This window comes from Mustela putorius, unplaced genomic scaffold (assembly GCF_011764305.1).
Source record: "Mustela putorius furo isolate JIRA1106 unplaced genomic scaffold, ASM1176430v1.1 tig00003909_pilon_pilon_pilon, whole genome shotgun sequence".
Classification (NCBI taxonomy): domain Eukaryota; kingdom Metazoa; phylum Chordata; class Mammalia; order Carnivora; family Mustelidae; genus Mustela; species Mustela putorius.
This window is the reverse complement of record NW_025422057.1, coordinates 16,179,476-16,196,841: the sequence shown is the minus strand read 5'-3', so window position 1 is coordinate 16,196,841 and position 17,366 is coordinate 16,179,476. Positions and strand designations below refer to the sequence as shown.

Genomic DNA, 17,366 nt, shown 5'->3' with positions numbered 1-17,366 from the left:
GCTGGGAGATTTGGAGGCTGGGAGATCAAAGAGAAACCACGGCAAGTGCCAACACGGAAGTATGGTGGTGAGATGGAAAAGGGAGGTGGGGGTGGGAACTGTGGAGGAAGAAGCCCCTCCCTCTCCGGGAGCTTATTAGCATTTGTTGTTGGAGCTTTCTGTTGTTTCATAAAGTACATCAAATCTGTGGGTTCCAAAGAACTGATTCATTTTGACAGTTTCTAGGAAGGAATTGGGGAAATGGCGGACTTACTAATTTTGAACCCGCAACACATAACATCTGTATGAGTGGATATGGTGACCCTTTTCTTAATCTATATCCTCATCTAAAGACCAAAAAGCATATCTCAAAAGTGTCCCCCCCAAAAGTGTCATGACATGTAGGATTTAAAGGAGATCTGAAAACATTTTATTTTAAAAGAAAGCTAACTCAAGTTGAACATGGGCTGTTCCAGACTTTTCCATAAATACATGTGAAAGAAAGCTCCAAGAATGCCAGCGCCCCCTTTATACCTGCAGCCCTGTGTTGGAACTCCCGATAAAATAACCTTCTGGTTTGACAATGAGATATCACCTCACACCAGTCAGAATGGCTAAAATTAACAAGTCAGGAAATGACAGATGCTGGCGAGGATGCGGAGAAAGGGGAACCCTCCTACACTGGTGGTGGGAATGCAAGCTGGTGCAACCACTCTGGAAAACAGCATGGAGGTTCCTCAAAATGTTGAAAATAGAACTGCCCTATGACCCAGCAATTGCACTACTGGGTATTTACCCTAAAGATACAAACGTAGTGATCCGAAGGGGCACGTGCATCCGAATGTTTATAGCAGCAATGTCCACAATAGCCAAACTATGGAAAGAACCTAGATGTCCATCAACAAATGAATGGATAAAGAAGATGTGGTATATACACGCAATGGAATACTATGCAGCCATCAAAAGAAATGAAATCTTGCCATTTGCGACAACGTGGATGGAACTAGAGAGTATCATGCTTAGCGAAATAAGTCAAGAGGAGAAAGACAGCTATCATATGATCTCCCTGATATGAGGAAGTGGTGATGCAACATGGGGGGTTAAGGGGGTAGGAGAAGAACAAATGAAACAAGATGGGATTGGGAGGGAGACAAACCATAAGTGACTCTTAATCTCACAAAACAAACTGAGGATTGTTTGGGGGAGAGGGTTTGGGAGAAGGGGGGTAGGGTTATAGACATTGGGGAGGGTATGTGCTATGGTGAGTGCTGTGAAGTATGTAAACCTGGCAATTCACAGACCTGTACCCCTGGGGATAAAAATATATTATATGTTTATAAAAAATTTAAAATTTAAAATTAAAAAAAATAAACTTCTGGTTTGGAATATTTGTGATTTAAGGTATTTATTATCCAGAAATTTGGGGGAGTTTGAGGTACCTCTGATTGAGTAGGGGGAAAGAGTTTCAAGAGAGTTTTGTGACAATTCTAATCCCATGCCCTCGTGCACGGTACGTTTATACACATACCTATGTACACAAATACATGTATCTATACATAATGTCCACAGATACACAGACATGTATACTGGTGGTAATGTTATTGGCATCCCGGCCTCTGCACCGAACCTCTGCAACCACATTCTGGCTTTATCGCTCACAGAAATGCAATCCCTTGGCCCATGATGGGCACTCAGGCTTGGCACACACTCTTCCAGTAACACCTCTTGACAGAAAGATGGCGAAGGACAGAAAGCCTCCTCCCCGCATTCCCTACACCTCACTCCAGGGCCCAGCACTCGGAACCCCTTTTCTGGGCCGTGTCAAATTCAACTCTTTCCAGGCCCTTGGCTATTTTGAGTCTGCCTCTTGAGGGTGGCAACAGAAGGAAGCCTGAAGGGGAGACAAGTTTGCAGTGACAGGTAATGAAGCCTCTTGGGAGCTTACCATAAACTCGGGGTGCAGTCCCTGTTCCTCCCCCTCTTCCCAGCCGCCCCCCTCCTCTCCTTGCTCCCCCTTCTCAGCCTCCTCCAAGTTGGCAGAACTAGGCTGACAAGTCTTGGCGCATGGGGTGAATAAACAAATCACCCACACCCACTCCCACCGGCCTTGTAACACTGATTGATCATCCAGTTTGGGCCTGAAGCAAATTTTATGTTTGGATTTCAGTAAGGGAAGGTGGCTAACACTGCTTAGTTTTATAAACTGAATAAGCCTTGCTTTTAGCTCTTGACTTGGGTAGCTGTGACAATCAGTCTCTCTCCGAAGGTAAGAATATGGGTTTGGTCCAGATGTCGATGCTCCCCCCAGACCCTATTCTTTTTATTCCGATGCGAGAAAGGCATGTGAGCGGTGTATAACGTTTTCGTGCACCCTTACATGGATAATTAGAAGCTGTTTACTTCTCCAGGATTCCATTAAATGCTTTTCATTTTCAAGGCTGAGCTGAGGACGTCACCATGGCCCGATTAGAGAGGGGGCTTGCAGTCCCGCTGCTGCCAAGGAGGCTGTTCCCTACATAGAATCCGCCCACAGCCGGGCTAACAACTCGCCAATTTCACACGGATTCATTCGCCAACTCAAAAACCCTTGATGGAACTCGAAATGCTATAGGATATTCACCCCCTTGAGTATTTACATATTTTCTCCTCTCATCCCTCCAAAACTAACCCTAGAGTTTTCCGAATCTGGGAACTTGGGCAAAAGGAGAAAGCAACCGAGCAGCCCCAGGACTCTGAAATGTCAGCTCATTACGTCAATCAAAACTAACAGTACCTTCTTGTTTGTATTGACCCAGCTCAAAATATAAAATCATGTGAGTAATAAAACACAGAATACAGGTGCTGTAACTGAATGTGAAAAGTCTGGGACGTAATTAAATGTGTTCTTTGTTCTTGGCGGTGTCATTTGCTCTACGTTAACATTTGTGTTTCCTTAAGCCTCTCTTTAGACTATCCACACGCGCTGTTGCATCATACTCACATATTCATTAGCCGGGGCTGAGGAGTGTGTGATTTTCCACCTGGTCCTCAGCGTTAGCTGTCAGATGCACAAACCTTCGCTTCCTTTCTGCGTCTACTGCACCGGAACAACAGAAGCTCCTTGCGAGAGCGCCCAGAGAGCGTTCTGTGACAGCTGAGGGGCTCTTGCTCCGGCAAGGCGCAGGGCGCTCTGCTGGAAAGTTTCCTCTAAGCACTAACACCCGCCTCCGATCCCCCGAGCTGGCAGGGCGCAGGCTGGCTGGGTCCCCTCTTGACGGGGGAAGGGTTTTACACACACTCTGCAGGGCTGTGAGATTCGAGAAACAACCTCGCCGCCAAACTCCTCCAGCCCCGGCGGACAGACTGTCCAAGCCGCTCCGGGCGCGGGGAGAACGCCGAGGTCCCCTCCCCGCTAATGGGAGCGCGCGCTCTGCTCCGCAGGGAACCTGGCACAGGAGGTAGAGGGGACTGAGGAGTGGGGGGGCCCGGGAGGGAGCCCAGCGCGGGAGGCAAAAGGGGCGCGGGAGGGAGCGGACTGCGGGAGAGAGCGGGGGCTCTGCGGGGACGCGGTGGCAGCCGGGCGCAGTAGTGGGGTAGGGGACACAGGGCCCTGGAACCCGAGGGCGCTGCAAGGGGCGCGCCGGCAAAAACCAGCGGAGGCGGGGGCGGCGCTCGTGCGGCGATCTTCCCCGGACTCCCCCAAGCAGCTGAACTGCCGGTGGGAGGGGGGCGGGGGTGTGGGGAGCTGGGATTGGGAGGGGGTGTAGGGGGAACTAGATAGGGGCGTGCCTTTGCCCGGATTGGCTGCAGGAGCCTGACGCGAGGTCCCGGGGGTTGGCTAGGGGGAGTGGGAGCGGGGGGGGGGGGTGGTGCTGGGTGCCGGGGCCGCGGGCTCAGCGCGCTCAGAACCATGCTGAGGTCCCGGCGGCTGTTCCAGCAGCGGCAGCGGCTCCAGCAGCAGCGGCGGCGGCGGCGGCGGCGACAGCGCACGGCTCGGGCGGGGAAGGCGCCCGGCGCCCATGCCTCCGGCCCCGCGCAGCGGCTGCCCTGACCTGGCCGCGACCTCCCTCCGCGCGCCCCGCCGCCCCGGGCCCCTGGGGTGTTCCCCCACCACGGCCCAACCCCGCCACACCCCCCGCCCCCGGCCTCCGCAGCTCGGCATGGGCGCGGGGGCGCTCGCCCTGGGCGCCTCCGAGCCCTGCAACCTGTCGTCGGCCGCGCCGTTCCCCGACGGCGCGGCCACGGCGGCGCGGCTGCTGGTGCCCGCGTCGCCGTCCGCGTCTCCGCTGACCCCGACCAGCGAGGGCCCCGCGCCGCTGTCGCAGCAGTGGACGGCGGGCATAGGCCTGCTGATGGCGCTCATCGTGCTGCTCATCGTGGCGGGCAACGTGCTGGTGATCGTGGCCATCGCCAAGACGCCGCGACTGCAGACGCTCACCAACCTCTTCATCATGTCCCTGGCCAGCGCCGACCTCGTCATGGGGCTGCTGGTGGTGCCGTTCGGGGCCACCATCGTCATGCGGGGCCGCTGGGAGTACGGCTCCTTCTTCTGCGAGCTCTGGACCTCGGTGGACGTGCTGTGCGTGACGGCCAGCATCGAGACCCTGTGTGTCATCGCCCTGGACCGCTACCTCGCCATCACGTCGCCCTTCCGCTACCAGAGCCTGCTGACCCGCGCGCGGGCGCGGGCCCTCGTGTGCACCGTGTGGGCCATCTCGGCCCTGGTGTCCTTCCTGCCCATTCTCATGCACTGGTGGCGGGCCGAGGGCGACGAGGCGCGCCGCTGCTACAACGACCCCAAGTGCTGCGATTTCGTCACCAACCGGGCCTACGCCATCGCCTCGTCCGTCGTCTCCTTCTACGTGCCCCTGTGCATCATGGCCTTCGTGTACCTGCGGGTGTTCCGCGAGGCCCAGAAGCAGGTGAAGAAGATCGACAGCTGCGAGCGCCGCTTCCTCAGCGGCCCGCCGCGGCCGCCCTCGCCCGCGCCCGGGCTCCCCGCGCCCCGCCGCCGCCGCCACCACCCCGCTGGCCAACGGGCGCGTCAGCAAGCGGCGGCCGTCGCGCCTCGTGGCCCTGCGCGAGCAGAAGGCGCTCAAGACGCTGGGCATCATCATGGGCGTGTTCACGCTCTGCTGGCTGCCCTTCTTCCTGGCCAACGTGGTCAAGGCCTTCCACCGCGACCTGGTGCCCGACCGCCTCTTCGTCTTCTTCAACTGGCTGGGCTACGCCAACTCGGCCTTCAACCCCATCATCTACTGCCGCAGCCCCGACTTCCGCAAGGCCTTCCAGCGCCTGCTGTGCTGCGCGCGCCGCGCCGCCCGCGGGAGCCACGCGGCCGCCGGAGACCGGCCGCGCGCCTCGGGCTGCCTGCCGCGGGTCCGGCCGCCGCCGTCGCCCGGGGCCGCCTCGGACGACGACGACGACGACGACGTCGGGGCCGCGCCGCCCGCGCGCCTGCTGGAGCCCTGGGCCGGCTGCAACGGCGGGGCGGCGGCGGACAGCGACTCGAGCCTGGACGAGCCGGGCCGCCCCGCGGGCGCCTCGGAATCCAAGGTGTAGCGCCCGGCGCCCGCTGGCGGCCCCCCGCGCGCCCCGGGAGCAAGAACGCCCAGGCGCCCCTGATGGCTTCCCGGGGAGCGAGTGGGGGGGGTAGCGGGAAGCGATCTGTGTTTACTCAAGACCCAGAGCAGGTGAACTCGAAGCCCGCAAACCTCGTCTGATTCCTCCAAGGCAAACACAAAAGCCACGGACCGTTGCACAGAAAGGAAAGTTTGGGGAGGGCTGGGAGAGTGGCTTGCGGATTCGTTGGGTTCTTTTTTTCCTGTGTGTGCTTTGGCCTCCTTTGGTGTGTGCGTGTGATGCATCTTCAGTTTTTTGGGGTGTCCTTTTTTTTCCCCCTCCAGGTTTTTGACACTTGCTTTGAGTACTGGGTGGTGGAAGGGAGAAGCATAAAGGCTATCAACTTGGCCTCCATCCCGTTGCAGGGAACAGGAGCGGTCCACGGGAGAGAGAAGGGGGAATGACAGTTGCCAGGACATGTTCCCTTTGCTTTCCAGAGAAATTTCATTTGACTTCCTGAGTAATGATTTTTCCTGTCCTTAAAGCAAAGGGAAAGGCTGGATGCAAAAATCACGTTTCAAGAAATTTTAAGCTATTCTTGGAACAAGCCTCACCTTGCTTTCTTTTTGTAGGGCAAACCTGCTGTCCCCAACGCGCCTCGGTGGTCGGGCTGAGGGATTTCTACCTCACACTGTGCACATTGCACAGCAAGATAGAAAGACTTGTTTATATTAAACAGCTTATTTATGTATCAATATTAGTTGAGAGGACCAGGCGCTGAGCCTCTATGACATGTGACCCTGTCCATTGAAGACAGGACAGAAGAAGAAAAAAAAAAAAAAAACCCAAGAGGAAACAGTTCAGATTACTGCACACATGGGTAAAAAAAAAAAACAAAACACAAAACAAGGAGTGATTCCAAATACCGTTTTTGCACAGTGTTAGGAATTGTAAAGTCCACACAAGATATTACTTGCACAAAAAGAAATTAAATATTTTTTAACTGGGGCAGGGGCAGATCTTAAAAAACAAAAATAAAATTCGAACTCGACTTCTGTTGTCCGGTATGTTATTGAGCTAATGATTTATTGGAAAAATACATTTTTATACTCTTTTATCATGGTACTGTAACTGTATCCATATTACAAATATAATTATCTTAAGGATTTCTATTATTTTTTTATGTCCAAGTGCCCACGTGAATCTGCTGGTAAAGTTTAGCACTTGTGTGTAAATGGTATTTTCTCTGTGTGTTTTACCAAGTATTTATACTTTGGTGCGACTAACTACTGTGTGAGGGATTGGTCCATGTGCAATAAATACCAATGAAGCACAATCAAGGTTATGTACCGTGTGTCTGTGAGGGGTCAGTGATAATGGAAGAGACAGTTTGTTTTGTTCAAAATATAGGCTGGGTTTCCCATAGAGCTCTTTTAATAGCTTTTCATGACTCAGTAACATAGCAAAATGCCTCTAGACCAAATAAGGCGTGCACCTACTGAGAGCTGCAGACTTGCCCTAAATTTTCACAGCCGGATTCAAGGTATTCTAGACTACTTATAGATGTTTTCAAGATCCCATCTGCTGCACTTGACTTAAGAAGTAATATGTGGGATTGTGTATCTTTAAAAAAAAAAAAAAAAAAAAGGCAATAGAGCCAGGTAAATCAATTGCAACTTTGCACAGAAAACGCAGGAGAAAATACTCCTTGAATAATGAGTTGCCTGCCTGGAAAAGAGGTAAGTGGCTTCCACAGCTTGTTTTTGTTTTCCAGTAGAAAATCACAGTCTACAGATGACGATCAGTGTGTGCAAATTCCTTCAGTGAACGTTTAGAATGGAAAGTGCTTGTATGCTTAACACAAAAAATGTATGAAAACAGCTTTTTAAGCCAACGTTTTTTTTTCCTCTTACATAATTATCTAGACCATTTTTCCAGAATCTGGGGGTGGGCAGGTCACAGGGAAAGGCAGATGTGAAAAAGTTTGACACCCCCCCCCCCAAGCAAAACTGTGACATTCAAATGTATGGGCTACTTTTCGTAAAATTGATTTCTAAAGAAAGGATAGTGAAATCCCATCGTGGGATTCATTCTGCATTCTCCTGTAAAGTTTAAATCTTTATCTGTTTATTTTTAACCAAGCATTATATTTCATGATTGTACAGCAAAGAAACCAAAGTGAGGATTATAAAGTTTTGACTCCCTACTGAACTTTAGCATGAAGAAATGAATCTCGGCTAAGAAAAGTGAAGACTGAATATTCTTTTTTTTTTTTTTTTTCTTTTGGCAATAGAATATTCTAAAGACCAGGAAACAGTCTTTTGAGAAAGGTTAATGATATAGATGTTTTAGACCAGCAGAAGGTTGTATGAACAAAAGTGGCTATGAAGTTTAACCCCCTTCTCCAGGAAAAAGAGAAGGAGAGGAAAGGAAAGAGAAAAAGGGAAAAAGGGAGAGGAAAGGAAAGAAAAAAAGGTGTTGGGAGGGGGAAGATGGCAAAACTTACTTAAAAATACAAAGAACAAAGAAACAGTTTGGAGAATATAAAATCTATCTCAGGATGAAATCTCACTTGTTCCCCAAGAAATAAATAGAGCCCACTTCTATCCTCACTTACCCCATGAGTATATACGATGCATTTTGTTAGGGGTTTTGTTGTTCTTCACTTTAATTTATACTAAAAAATTAACAGACAACACCTACAGTGGCATCTGAAAAACCCTCAAGTGCCAGGGTAATGCTTCCCTCTCCTGACTTCCTTGTTATTTTGTTTAAGTCCTTGCGTCTAAATAAAAAGACATCTTCCCAGCCCCATTTCCCAGGCCCATCAAACCTCAGGTCTTAAAATCGTGACACTCCTTTAAACTTTAGTAAACAAATATATATAATGTAACTACTTGGTCAAAACTGTTTAGTGAATTACAAGAACCAACTATAATCTTGAAACCAGTTGGTACGTATTTGTAGGAAATAGAAAAATATTTTTCTAGAGTCCCCTGGTACTCTGAGCATTATAAGGATTCCGAAACAGACCAGTGGGTGACTTCCGACTCTCCGTGATAACTCCTTTTTGTTATTTTTGAAGACGACAGACATTGATTTATAACAGAAATGCAGGAATCTGGGCTGTCAATCCCAACCACTGTGGCAATGGGAGGAGAGAACTGTCAATCCTGTTTAATCTGATGAAATGATACACTCCAGCAACGACAGAGGACAGCAAAGAATATGCAGAAAATCAACCTTACGCCATAGGTTTGTGTGCAACAAATTCCAAAGGCATAAACCTTAAAATTAACACAGTGACCTTCAGTGTGATCAAGATTCATTGATTCGCTACATTGGAAATTATGTTGAGATTGTGCAAAGTTCTCCAGTGCGTAACAAGATATCCCAGCATCTATAAATGCTCCCTCCAGCGCAGAAACATGTAATTGGTATAGAATATAGCTGAATCCCTTGGTGAACTTGCCTAGATAAAACTTTGCAAATGGAGTTTATTTTTTCAGTCTATGCTTTCTTTGGAACTGGAATTATTAATAACTTCTTTTTTGGGAATTACTAATAACTTCTAAGTGGCTATTGTGAAGCCTTTCCTTGGGAAGCACATTTTTCTAGCTTCTCTTAATTTGCATTTTGAACATGCTAACTTCCTCTGGCAATGTGTAAAATTGCCAGACGGAAATTCTGCACCCACAGTATCAGGATGATATAACCATTTAAATTTTTAGCAAGAGCTTCTAAGCAAGGGTCTAAAGGAAAATTATTAAGTTTTGCTGCCATATGTGAAAAGCTTTAAAAGAATTTTTTTTTAACAAAGTTGGACCCATTAGTTCTTTTGAAAGAAAAACATAAATTAAAAAAAAAAAAACCTTAGCAGTAATTCAAATTAAGCACATTGGCACAGATAATTTAGTTTTATTTTGTATGTTTCTGGCATATTGTGCTGAGAAATACTAATTCTTTTGAATCCCTGCCAATTTCCTACTAATCAAAATGGAGAAGATATGCACTGTTTGGATTATACCTAAAAATAGTTGTGCTACAGTCACATCAGCAAATGGGATTAAATTAATTTCTCTTTCTTCCCCTTCACACATACCCTCTATATTATTTAAATTTCCAACAAAATCTTGCTCCGGAATCTCAGAATTTGTAATTCAGTGTGTCCCAAACTTCACTGCTACATTGCAAGGATTTTAAGCAAACTCCACTAGACTTCTTTCTGAGAAATACACCTCTCCTGAAATCTCTGCTTTCACCTTGCTTTCATTTGGAGAGTCTCTATTAAATAACCCTTAGAAGGTAATCAAAGAGGTGACAATACTATAAATAGATACTTTGTGGATTAATTTACCTTCAGCAGAGTCTTTTTACCCTTTTGTGGGAGGAGAAAGAGAAGAGATTCTGAATCAAAAAAATTTGGTCATTTGATGGAGGAGTGAATAGGCTTCCAAGTCCAATTGCTCTAAAGACAGACTGGAGAAGCAGCAGCCCCAAAGAGAAGTTTACCCGATCACGTCATAGTTAGAGCGTGACCTTTACAGTAATGCCAGCGGAGCCCAAGACAGCATTGGAAATAACCGTCTACACCCTATACACCTTTGCCTTCACTTGCATGTCCCGCAAAGATCACTCAACATCCATCGACCTTCTGTACCTGAAGCCAGTTCTTATGTGGGACCCAGCACACTCACTAGTCCTTCTCTTGGGCAGTTCTTCAGTTCTTCTCGAATGAACCTGAAATATCTAGAACATCTAGTTCTAGATAAATTGTCTTCATGGAAGTATTCATTTCTCATAAATAGTTTCTTACAGCTCTGGTTTTCAATATATCTCAATACACTGATTACAATTCTTTCTTCTCTCTCCACATTCCCTTGCTCATAGCTATTAATTAGTATTAGCAAGATCATGCTATAATTTTCTTCCAATTTATGCCACAAAACTTACCTTTGATTCATTTTAAATGTCTTAAGTTTGGATTTCTTCCCGAGAATTTCAGTATTGCTCATAATTACGAGTGGGAAAAAAACATTTTAACTATTGTTTGCACATTTCCTATAAAAGGTCTTCACATTGAGTGTAAGGTATGGGGCTTTCTTAGGCTTTGTTTTTCTGTTTTTCTTTATTTTTCACTTTATCTTTTTAAGATTTTTTTTATTTATTTGACAGAGAGAGACACAGTGAGAGAGGGAACCCAAGCAGGGGGAGTGGGAGAGGGAGAAGCGGCCCTCCTATCCAGCAGGGAGCCCAATGTGAGGCTTGATCCCAGAATCCTGGGATCATGACCTGAGCCAAAGGCAGACGCTTAACAACTAAGCCACCCACACGCCCCTATTTTTCAGTTTCTAACCACAGGACCTTGTCAGTCTTTCAGTCTCCTGACTGCAAAGGATAACATTAGTTCTACCTTTAACTATGTGTAAATCAGTTTTCCTAGTCCTTGTTAGGCTAGCATGAGTAAATTTCTATTCTTGGAGAGCAAAAACTTGTTCAAATAGATGGCCCAAAGATTTTGGCTGCTCTGGCTGGCCACTGTGGCCAATGACCTTGGGAAAGTGGGTTGGTTTTCCTGCCACTCAAGTTCACTTCCCACAAAGCCAGATCAGTAGCCTTTGTTTGTGAAACCCTTTGAGATAGGAGTTTATTGCTTTGCAAAGTCTATCATTTCAAATACTTCCTCCTAACTTTCTTTTCCCTTTCCTTGCAACTCCACCCACAAAAATCCCTGGTTGTTGGTGGTTTGTTTTTTTTTTTTTTTTTAAGTGAAAGGAACGGCTAAGAAGAGCAAAATAAATATACAGTACCCCATGCATCCAAACAAACGGTCCTTCCCTTTTTATCACATTTAAAGTTCTACAGAAACCCAGAAACAGCAGCTGAATAAAATAACCTCACCAAACACCAGCTTAAAAAAAAACCTGTTTGCCATGTGCAAAGCAAAAATGGTTGTTTAATGATTTTTCACTCACAGCCACTTTGAAGAAAAAAGTAAGTCAATTTGAAAAGTTGTTCACCTCCACAATTTTGTATTGTATTGAGTTGTAAATGCTAAAAGCAACTCTGGATTATTCTCTTTTTCTGGGCATAGCAATGCAGAGATGAAAAGTGCTGAGAGTAAGGGGAGTTTGTCTTTTTGTTTATCTCTTTTGTGGCTCACAGAATATTGGGTTTCTTTGTTCCCAACTTCATAAACAGTGACAGACCTACGGGAACTTTACGGACTTAACATATCTGTTACATTAACTGGAGGAATTCACCTGCAATCTTGATGTCCTTGTTAAAAACGCTTCTAAAGAGTAAACATTAATAGATGTTCCAATGACATTTTCTGCACTCCAGGGATTTTTCTAAAGCCATTAAAGGTAACATTTTAGTAAGACAGTCCTCTTACAGAATTCCTTGTGCTTAAAGGATTCTGTGATCAACCCTGAAATAATTTTTTTTTTCTTAAAATAGGCATACTTAAGAAAAACTGAGCCACTAAGAAAAATTCCAGACTCTCTGATGTAGGAAGGACTTTGATATATCTAGTAAACAGTATCACTACACCTCCATCAAAGAGCAGACCACTGAAATTGATGGAATTCAGCTTAAGATTTAAAGATTTGCCCCACCATTTTATAGCCTGTCCTATCAGCAAATATTTCCTTTGTAGCTAACACAAATCCCTCCTGCTGTGTTGACTCCCGACCTATCCCCATGGAATTTCACAAAGGATGATGATGCATCCACTATTTTCTGTATAAAAAGCTTTCTGATGATAAATATGAAAAATAGTGACCCCCTTCCTCAGCTTTCTATGCACTATTTCCATGCCCTCTTACAAACTTCAAATTCTTTCATTCTTCCTGTTGTTCAAATGGGACTCATCTCAGCTCTGGGATTCCTCCTCGCTTGAGGCTAGAATGAAATACAGCACAGTAAAGTGTTATTTGTGGCTCCTGGCTGGGGACATCAGTGTACTGTCCTTCCTAGAATCATACAGCTAATTTTTTTTTTCAATGTCACCAGAGCCACAAAATTCTGAAGATCTGAAAAAATACTGTACAAAGCGACAAAGTGTAGAAGGAAAATTAGTAAGTCCTTACAGTCCATGCATAAAGCATCTTTGTGAACACAGGACAAAACAGGCAATATAAATTTTTCTTCAAACAGGCAATCGGGAAAACTCCCTCCCCAAAAGGCAAATGTTTACAGCTCTCTTGGAATCTTTTGAGTAGGAATATACCTAAATGGCTAAATAAGTTTCTTTACATTAGTTGTACTCAGGACACACCAGAGCTATTGAGAGGATTTCTGTCATCAGTCTTCCAGATGTGAGATATGATGATTCAGACGCTCTCGACTGTTCTTAAAAGATTGAGCGCGGGGCGCTTGGGGGACTCAGATGGTTTGAGCATCTGCCTTTGGCTCCGGTCATGATCTCCAGGTCCTGGGATCGAGCCCCATGTTGGGCTCTCCGCTTGGCAGGGAGTCTGCTTCTCTCTCTCCCTCTGCCTCTCCCCCTGCTGGGCTCTGTCTGTCTTTGTGTCTCTCTCAAATGAATAAATAAAATCTTAAAAAAAAAAAAAAAAAGATTAAGGGTACTATGCACTGAGTGAGTGTGCTGTATGGGAAGCAAGCAGCCTAAGACTCTGAGCCTGTCCCCAAGGCACTCACTCTGGCTGGGGGGATTGGACCTCCACATGTGGCAAATGACAAAGGCCCTCGAGGCAGGCGTGGCTGAGTGCCAGTCACATGGGCCTGAGTCCAGGCTCTAAACCGGCACTATCCAACAGAAATACAATGCAAGCTCTATGTTTAATTTTATGTCTTCTAGTAGCCACATTTTTCTATTTTTTAAAAATTATTTATTTATTTGTTTATTTATTTATTTATTTGAGAGAGTGTGCACGTGCACACGAGAGCACCGGAGGAACAGAGGGAAAGTATTATGTGTGGTTGATTCTGTGATCAACCCTGAAATAGTTTTTTTTTCTTAGAGAGAAAAGCACTGTGCACCGCAAGAAGATCTGACATGACCCTCTATTTCCTTTGTACATTCAGATTTTTCTTACAGACATAAAGAATAATATCGCTAAGAAAGGTGCAAACCTCCAGCTGGTGTGCCTATGAAGCCGACTCTGCCAGGCATCACAGGAAACAACGGGGTTCTTCCCCAATACTTCCAAGAAATGACTTTATTTCTAGAAATGGCACATAGACTGTTGGAATGATGGACCTTGACATCATAAATTCAATGAGCATGAAGGTGGTGTACTGTATATTACTATTCTTTAAAAATAGGCATTTCACTACAACTGTTGACTCGGAACGACAGGGTCTAGACTCTAAGTTCGGTTGTCAACGTGTAAAATTGTTGATTTACTTGTCGGGTATTGTATTCTATCCGAAATGGGATTTTCTCCTTTCTAACTGAGAGGTCTATAACCCTTTTTCTTGCTGGACTCCAAGAGAAAAAGCCCCTCTCCCTAGCCTCTGGGGTCTCCCTGGACCCCAACAGCCAACAGAGCTAAGAGAACCAATCAGATGCCACTTCACCAACACACAGATTTGTTTTAATTTTACATTTGCATATCTATCCTGTAAGAAATCACCTTCTATCCATAAGAAAGGATATTTGGAGCAAACAAACAGAATGGCCCTCTCCAAGTCTGCATCTCCCTCTCAGGGCTTTTCCACATGAAAGGGATTCACAATCATTGTCTTCCCATTCTTAACACAAGAAATAGAGCTCCTGTCAAACCGTTAGCTATTTAAGGGAAATTATATGGATTCTTGCCTTTTGACAAAGCATTGGGACTTTAACTGGTGTTCTTGATGTATATATGTACTGAATATTGCAGAGTTCATTTAAATAGCATTGTATTTGCATTACCATACCAGGATGATTGCTTGTGTGAAACTCAGTGCTGAGGTTTGGACTGGGGAAGACTGGGGAAGTGGACAGCAATGCAGAGAGGACGACCCCCACGAAAGGCATTTACAGACCCTTGGCCTAAACACTCTGCAACTTATTTGGTAAGAATGCATTTCTCTAGATCAGCTCCTGAGATGGATATATAAAATCCGAAAGCCAGTTTAATAATTTACAATGCAACTGTCACAAGGCCTCCTATACCTCCCTGAGTATGATGAAATCTTTTCTCATTATGCCCAGGGAAGATAATTATAATCAAAAGGTTGCTTAGTGAGCAGAGGGTCAGAACAAGGGAAGCTGGTTGCAAAACTTAATATTAAGGCCATTAGGCTAAAATTTACCAATGCATCCATTTCTGTGGTGGGCTGGAATATTGGAAATCTGCTGGCTTTAAGATCTACTCTTGTTTCTTTCCTCAGCTGGGCTTGGATGGACACCTGCCTACATGTGACTCTGTCTCACCGTTTTCCTATCACCAAGGTCCCCACCTTCCAACGGATACATTCTTCCTTCATAGAAGTTAAGATACTTAAGCAAGTCACTGTCAAGTCTTACTGATCTACCTGTCTTTTTACAAAGACAGTCTACCTCTACTCTCACCCATTATTCCTGAATTCGTGGAAGGTGCGAGTGGGGAGGACATTTTGATGGCTCCCCTAAAGCACTGAGATGGAGGCATATTCCCCACTAGAAAAGCTCTTGTTTCTGTTTCTCCATTATGAGAACCCAGGTGTTTGATTCTACTAGTCTTGCGAAAAGAAATAGCATTGTTTCCATTTCATTCAATGATACAGAGATATAGATAGATACGTATCTATGTATCTTGCTCTAAAGAAAGAGATTAGGCAAAATATATGGGATAAGTCCACAAACACTTATTGGAGGCACTGTGGGGCCCGAGGTGCTTTGCAACTCTTGAGCATTTTTTGTTTTAGGAAGAGAGTATGGTGCATATGCATACACTGTATATTACACAATACCCTAAACAGGGTCCAGGTCAGAATTTTTAAATCAAACACTAATGTTTCTGCAGTGAAATGTTTGATCATTCATACTAAGTGGGCAAATAATGACTATAAATAGCCTCTCGCTAGTTCAGGTCAGGTTTTGCTGCCAAAGGAGTCCAAGTCAGGTCACATTTACTCTCAAATGATTTATGGAAAAACTATCCTCAGAGCTTTCTGGATCATGGAATTGAGAATGAGAAACTATGGACCTGTAATATGGAATGTTCCCTTGTAAAATGGCATCTAATTTTCAGGGAAGGCAGTGAAACATATTAAAACCTACTAAATATGACAAATTGATTAATTTATGAGTAAGAGTATTCAATAAATACTTGCAAAAGGGGTAAGAAACACAGTTACTGAGACAGTGGCAATTTCGGGGAGATTTTAAATATTTTAATTATTTATTCATTCATTCATTTTAGAGAAATAGCACATGTGGGCCCACAAGTGGGAGGGGGAGAGAAAAGCTGACCCCCCACTGAGAGCAGAGCCTGACTCAGGGCTCCATCTCAGGACTCTGAGATCCTGACCTGAGCTGAAATCAAGAGTCCTGACTCCTGCAGAGAGATTTTAAATAACTAAGGCTGCATCCTATTAGCAGATCTTAAGAATGGTCAAGGGCAGGGGCACCTGGCCCGGTTAGTCAGGAGGGCATGTGACTTTTGATCTCAAGATCACAAGTTTGGCCCCACATTCAGCATGGAAACTACTTAAAAAAAAAAAAAAAATGGCCAAAGGCATGATGGTGATTGATGGGCAGTTTCTTGGCAGCTATTGGCAAATTTTTTGGAAATAATAACTATATATATAGCCAATCTTGTGCTTGTCTGCTTATCTACATGTCTACATCTACCTGCTAAGAAAGTGTTCTTGATCGGGCGCCTGGTTGGCTCAGTGGGTTGAGCCTCTGCCTTCCGCTCAGGTCATGATCTCAGGGTCCTGGGATCGAGTCCCACATTGGACTCTCTGCTCAGCAGGGAGCCTGCTTCCCCCACCTCTCTCTGCCTGCCTCTCTGCCTATTTGTGATCTCTGTCAAATAAATAAATAAAATCTTAAAAAAAAAAAAAAAAGAAAGATAGTGTTCTTGATGAATACACAGCTGATTCCCAAAAAATCTCAGAATTGGAAGAGACCTTTAAATCACTGTAGTCCAACTACCTGTTAGAACAAAGAAGCTTCTTATCCTTGAGCCCCTCTGAGATTATAAAGAGAAAAGAAAAAAAAAGTTGTGATTTTTACCCAGAAAGATGCACATACATAAAAAGTGAAAAATGTCACAGTCATTGTCAAGGTCTCCTGACCTTGGTCTCCTGACCAAGGTTAAGCATTTCTGCCTTAGATGCAAACCATATTTAAAAAGAAAGCTAATGTTTTATCATTTCACAGCAATCAGTACCCTGGAGGGCTTCGTTCCCTCATAAACTGACTGTGGTCATATGTTTTGGTGGCTTCTGTGACATCTATCTCAACTTATGACTCTCGATACAATATTTATAAGATTAAAACTTTTGAACTCATTGTGACCCTTTCTCTTTATCTTAAATGTTGAAAAAACATAATGGCATTTTTAACTTTCCTTTGTGTATTTTTACATCCTTATCACCCATAATTCAGACGGGAGAAAAACAGAAAAAGAGGTCCTCTACGGAAAAACATAAAATTTTCTACTAGTGCATGCATCAGGCATCAATTTTCAATGTGACATTAACTGGGAAAGGAAATGATGAAGTAAATTTTCTAAGTGTTGCGCTGTCCCTGGAGAAAAGATTTATATTAGTCTCTGGCTTCAAATCATGATTTAGATTTGTCAGTAGCAGTCACGCCATTTCTCCTTTCTGATGATTTTAGAAGTCTGATAGAAGAGAACTCGGGGTGTGCTGCCATATACACTTCCTTCCACACACTTATC

At 45.2% G+C, this 17,366-nt stretch overlaps 1 protein-coding gene and 1 long non-coding RNA gene across 2 annotated transcripts in view; one reads left to right on the top strand and one right to left on the bottom strand.

The window, feature by feature from the left end:
- Positions 1-2,972: 2,972 nt before the first annotated feature.
- ADRB1 (adrenoceptor beta 1) lies at positions 2,973-5,642 on the top strand. Its single transcript, XM_045068790.1, is given in 2 exon segments — positions 2,973-4,945; positions 4,947-5,642. Coding segments are annotated over 2 exon segments (1,542 nt in total). The 5' UTR covers positions 2,973-3,977; the 3' UTR covers positions 5,521-5,642.
- A 5,721-nt stretch (positions 5,643-11,363) lies between these two features.
- The window catches only part of LOC106006974, a 28,252-nt gene continuing 22,249 nt past the window's right edge, over positions 11,364-17,366 (bottom strand). The window contains exon 4 of the long non-coding RNA XR_001181391.2: positions 11,364-12,426. This is a non-coding gene — a long non-coding RNA (uncharacterized LOC106006974). The remainder of the gene's footprint in view (positions 12,427-17,366) is intronic.